The sequence below is a fragment of the Leptopilina boulardi genome, unplaced genomic scaffold (assembly GCF_019393585.1).
Source record: "Leptopilina boulardi isolate dan_hultmark-lab unplaced genomic scaffold, ZJU_Lbou_2.1 LbouV2_195, whole genome shotgun sequence".
Taxonomy (NCBI): domain Eukaryota; kingdom Metazoa; phylum Arthropoda; class Insecta; order Hymenoptera; family Figitidae; genus Leptopilina; species Leptopilina boulardi.
The window spans coordinates 1,339,965-1,345,982 of NW_026137746.1; the positions used below are offsets into that span (position 1 = coordinate 1,339,965).

The 6,018-nt window shown below is 25.2% G+C and overlaps 1 protein-coding gene across 1 annotated transcript; it reads right to left on the reverse strand.

The window, feature by feature from the left end:
* Positions 1-2,446: 2,446 nt before the first annotated feature.
* LOC127278110 (uncharacterized) lies at positions 2,447-6,018 on the reverse strand. Its single transcript, XM_051299653.1, has 4 exons — positions 5,741-6,018; positions 5,248-5,589; positions 3,146-3,300; positions 2,447-2,789 (listed from the first exon to the last, which is right to left on the reverse strand). Exons 1-4 carry the CDS (start codon positions 5,879-5,881, stop codon positions 2,624-2,626), a joined length of 804 nt encoding a protein of 267 aa, XP_051155610.1. The 5' UTR covers positions 5,882-6,018; the 3' UTR covers positions 2,447-2,623.

Below are 6,018 nucleotides of genomic sequence, written 5' to 3' on the forward strand. Positions count from 1 at the left end.
ACAATGATATATTCAGAAAATTTTTCCCAAATCATTTAATCATTTAATTAACTAACAATATTAGTTATTATTTTCAATAGTGTAGAATTGACTACGATCCACTCTGAGTCGAAATTAAATTTAATGGAAATTAAAAGAAGTAAAAGTGTTTATTACATTTTTTTTTTTATTTTATTTTAAAAAAATATTGGTCAATGTCCATCGATCATATACTATGACAATCTCTAAAATAAGAATACTATTTTAATCTAAATTTGTAATTTATTAATCAAATGGGATATAAACTCTTTCAAAAATTTTAATAATTTTTTGTATCTTCAACTAGTCAATTTTCTGTATTCGAGGTATACAAATTATTGAAACAACTATTTGATAATGTTTTAGATTTGGGATCTTATAAGTTTAAAAATATGAAATAATTATTGATCGGTTATTTAACCCTCAACCAGTTCAATTCGAACGTAAATAGTACAACGTTAGACGTATATATTCAAACGTGTATTGTACAGCCGGTATTGAATAATTTTGCACAAAAATTTAATCTGTGGTAGCTTATAATGTGTTTTTTTAAAAATATAATTAGTTTTGCAGGGATTAATTTATTTTAAGCCCAATTTTAATTTCTAAAATGTAATAAAGCAGATTTTCGAATATATCTAATTTTCAAATAATACAATTTGAATTTAAGAGCATTTGAACCTTCGTGACGTCACAAATCATGGCGCATGACACGCAAACTTCTCAGGTATGTGAAAAGCACAATTTTGAATATTTTTTAAAAAAACCTTTTGGAAAATATTCAGAATAACACAGACTCTGTCTGTTATGTGCGAAAAATTCAAAATTTTGCGTTTAAAACGTTTTTTAAACAATGCCTACATATAAGCAATTCGTGTATTTTTCCTTACTTGTGACAACCAACTTAAACATTGTTTAAAAAACGTTTTATACGCAAAATTTTGAATTTTTCGCACATAACAGACATAGTCTATGTTTCTCTGAACATTTTCCAAAAGGTTTTTTTAAAAAATATTCAAAATTGGGTTTTTCACATACCTGAGAAGTTTGCGTGTCATGCGCCATGATTTGTGACCTTAACATTGTTTAAAAAACGTTTTAAACGCAAAATTTTGAATTTTCCGCACATAACAGACAGAGTCTATGTTATTCTGAACATTTTCCAAAAGGTTTTTTTAAAAAATATTCAAAATTGTGCTTTTCACATACCTGAGAAGTTTGCGTGTCATGCGCCATGATTTGTGACGTCACGAAGGTTCAAATGCTCTTAACAACATTTATACCTAGAAAAATTTTCATAAAAAAGAATTTTTATTCAACAGAATTGTTTTTTTTATCGAATTTCTATTTATCTGAATATTCACTTAAAAGTATTTTTATTAACAAAATTTCCAATTAAAAGAATTTCTATAGGGTCAGTTGGAGTAAATAGGGACAAGAGGTTTTGGAGCTTAATTTACAGTTTTAAAATGAAGTTCAACGTAAATATTTTAACCTCAGATCACTTGTACATAAAACGTTTTTTAATTATTAATTCTTTAAAATTAAATTTTTGTTTGTACATTTATTTCATTAACCCTTTACTGGCAAAATTAGAACGTAAATGGCACAACGGGTTTGCTGGACCCGACCTATTCAAACGTGTAGGGGAGAACGGGGTTACTTGGCGCACTTTTTACTCTTTGTTGTGTAACTCACTCATTTTTGCTTTTTTTAAAAAGTTAATGTATAGAAAACTTTTTGTAACATATCAGCTTTAATTAAAAAAAGAAAGTTGAAATATATTTAATCCCTAATAACACAAGAAATTTTCAGATAACCGCGCCACCTAACCCCGAATGTACTTTTGAAATATTTATTAATTTTTTATAAAAACTGTTAATATAAATCAAAAATTTTTTTTTGTTTCTTAATAAAAAATGTATAGAGCTCAAAACATAATATTTGAGCTCTTCTAAAATTAATTTTTTAAAGAGATATCACAAAAAAATAAAGAAGTTAAAAAATTACTTTGGAGTGCCAAAATCAGTTAATTTAATCTATACTCCACAATAATTAATGAATATTAATGAAATTTTGTACAAACTTACAGTTCATCAAGTACTTTAAGCAGAATAAAGAGAAAAATTAATGTAACTTAACACTTCTGAATAAACTCAAGTGCGCCAAGCCGGTATTGAATATTTTTGCACAAAAATTTAATCTGAGATAGCTTCTTATGTTTTTTTTAATGTATTCAGTTTTACAGTAATTAATTTAATTTAAGATAGATAAAAAAAATTGTGAAAAATTAAAACGAAAAATTGCGTGTTTTTACTTAGAAAATTCATGAGCTATTTAAAATTTAAAATTATGACTTAAAAATTTATGGTTATACTATTATTCTTTAAGGAAAAATTACCACAACAGCAGGATTTACAAAAAGATATTTCGATATTTGAAACTAAATTTTTATTCAAAATTTCACATATTTATACACATAATAATGTTTACTTGAAGTCGTTCTATAATAAAAAGTCATTATTACAAAAATTTATATTTTAAATTGATTCTAAAGATAATGCATGTAAAAAGCATTGTAAAATGAAAATATTTTAATTTCATATTACAATAAAGGGCAAGAAACTTTCTTGAGCTCTGGAGGACCTGAACATTTCTGTTTGTACAGGACTTCGACGATACAATCTTCGGATTCCCCGCAGTTAGTTCTCTGTTCCTTACATTCTTCTTTCAATCTTTCTCCAAAACTAACATGTATTTTATAATGTGCACTGTAAAAATAAGTATTTTAGTTTCACATGTTTTGATAATCATTTTTTACAGTCATTATGAAAATTTATATAGTATTTTAATGAGTAATTTATGCATTTTACATTTTAGTAACTGAAAATTTTCATATCTTATTATTTAATTATCTTTTGACGTCACAAAACATCTTAATCCAAGATTTTTTCTTTTTATTAAAATCTTTCTTTTGTATAATAATTATAAAATGAAAACGCCTCAAACGTTTTTTTTTTCTAATTGTACATTTTGTAGTTTTTATTGTACAAAACGAGGTTTTAACAGAAAGCAAATTTATCAACGGATTCTGCTTCTATTTTAAAATAAATACAAAGAAAGTTACCTATTTATGTTGTTATGGGCATACTGATAAGCGCGATGAATGCTGATTAGAACTGGTTTATAGGGCTTGTTTAGATTCTTGGAATATTCCTCCAAACCAAGTTGTGCAGATTCCATAATATCATTTCCAAACAGCTCAACTTGAGCTATAGGAAGCTGAAACACAAAGTTATGGGATGCATGATTAGGTTTTAAAAATCATTTGTTAGAATTTTCATTTTATGCAATTTCATTTGTCATAATTAGATTTGACCCGAATTGTTATTTGTTCAAATTAGTATTTTAGAGAATTTTCATAAAAACGATTTTCTATATTACAGAATTTTTATTTATTCGCATTTTTATTTGCTAAAATTCTCATTTAACGTGATAGGCAATCACAGAAAATTATAAGGCATTAAAATAAGCTGCAACGGTTATTATTTTAATCCAATTTGGTATTAAAATAAGCAAAATTGGATTAAAATAATAAGCGTTGCAGCTTATTTTAATACCTTATAATTTTCTGTGATTTAAAGAATTTTATTGCATAGAATTTTCTTTCAGATGAATTTTCATTTGTTCGAACTATTATTTGATTGAATTTCCATATAACCGATTTTTCACAATACAAAATTTTTATTTAACCGAAAAATCATTTAACAAAATTTCTAATTGATAGAATTTTCATTTGTCCGAAATTGCAAATGGCCAAACAAATAATCGACAGAAAGATATCGACGCGATTTTTAAGAGGCGCATGATTAAACCCCAAATTTGTTTTTTCAAATTTTTATTTTCTTGAAAATCGTTTTATCGAAAAGGAATTGACTATCATTTTTTGAATTCGAATCGTCAGATTATATAATAAAAATAGTTTCGAATTATTAGTTGACAGAATTTTTTAACTTCGAAAGAACATTTTTTACAATTTTCAATTTACCGAATAATCATTTCTAATAATTATTATTGTAGAGAATTAGTATTTTTCATAATTTTTATTTTTTCAAAAACCTGTTTATACTATTTTTGATTTTACAAAATTACCATTTTTTATCATTTTTTTTTGTTCGAATTACCATTTTGTATAATAAATATTTTTTCAAACAATTATTTGTTCTAAAATGTAATTTATCAAATTTATATTTTTTCTATTTTTCACAGTTACGATTTGCTATTTTATATAATTTTTATTTTACCAAATTGTCATTTCACATAATTTCTAAATTTTCTAATTATTATTTTTGCGAATTTTAATTTTAACTAATTATTAATATTAGAATTATTTCTTTTGCGAATTACCATTTAACATAATTTTTATTTCCCCTAATATTTATTTATTCTAATCTCCATTTTCTGGAATCGTTATATGCCTTAATCAGAATTTTACCGAAACTCCATTTGCCCTAACATACTTCCGGTCAATTCTGGAATTTATTCTCGCCAGGCCATCTCTTGTGTCGGTATGGTTGGGTGTTTTACAGGAAGTGGCGCAAAAATTCCAGAAATTAATGTAGATGGGAAACTACAGTACTGAAATTGACCGAAAGTATATAACGATTCGAGAAAATGGAGATTAGAAGAAATAAATATTAGGGGAAATTAAAATTATGTTAAATGGTAATTCACAAAAGAAATAATTCTAATATTAATAATTCGTTAAAATAAAAATTCAGAAAAATAATAATTAGAAAATTTAGAAATTATGTAAAATGGCAAATCGGTAAAATGAAAATTAGATAAAATAGCAAATCGTAACTTTGAAAAATAGAAAAAATATAAATTTGATAAATTACATTTTAGAACAAATATTTGTTTGAAAAAATATTTATTATACAAAATGGTAATTCGAAGAAAAAAAAATTATAAAAAATGGTAATTATGTAAAATCAAAAATAGTAGAAACAGGTTTTTGGAAAAATAAAAATTATGAAATTTCCTAAAATGAAAATTGTAACTAATGTTTTTTAGAATATAATCATGCGTCCCAAAGTTATGCAGCTGCTGGCAAAAATTAAAATAACAATGCCCTCGTTTAAAATTAGTCTTGTTCGGTTTATGGATATTCTAAATATGTGTTCAGATATAATATGTAAATTGTATTACATATAGATGAAAACTTACCTCATTTTTATCTACTCCAACTTCAATAGCACTGCAGTAGTTTTGTAAAGGACATACTACCTCTAATGTCCTAGAAACTATAACAGTACACTTTTCAGACTCCCCATTCTGTTTTAAAACGCAATTAATTTTCTGTCCTTTAGTACAATTGCTTTCTCCAAATTCTACGTTTACTTTGTATCCTAAGTAATATTGTTGAGTGCCATTAATAATCCTTTTAATAACTGGTTCATAGGATTTTTTTAGATTCTGTGAATATTCTTCTAGACCAATTTCTGCATTATACTTAATTGTATAACCATTCACATCCAATACATTTAAAGGTGATAGAAAATTCATCGCCTGTAATTTGATTATTTTAAAATTATAATATTGAGTTCACTATATCTATGGAAAAAGCGAAAAACTCCGATAGCATTTAAAATTAAAAATTTTCGGCGTTTTTAAAAAAAAATTATAACTGTTATAAAGAAAAGGAAAAAAAATATCTTACCAAAATGTCAACATTATATTCAGGAGCAGTACGGTCAGGATTCTCTCTTACAAATATTGATGCTGAAGTCGAAAATAGGCCTTCACATAAAAATAGCAGAAAAAGAGAAGTTGAAACTTTAAATGTTTTAAGTTCAAACATTTTGTTAGATGTTCCTTATACTGAGAGTAAAAAGACTATAGTGAATATTATTCAAATTTTCTCATTATATATATACGCCAAAAATCACTTATTTTCTAGTTAACACTATACAATTAGAGTGGGAATTTCTTAGAAAT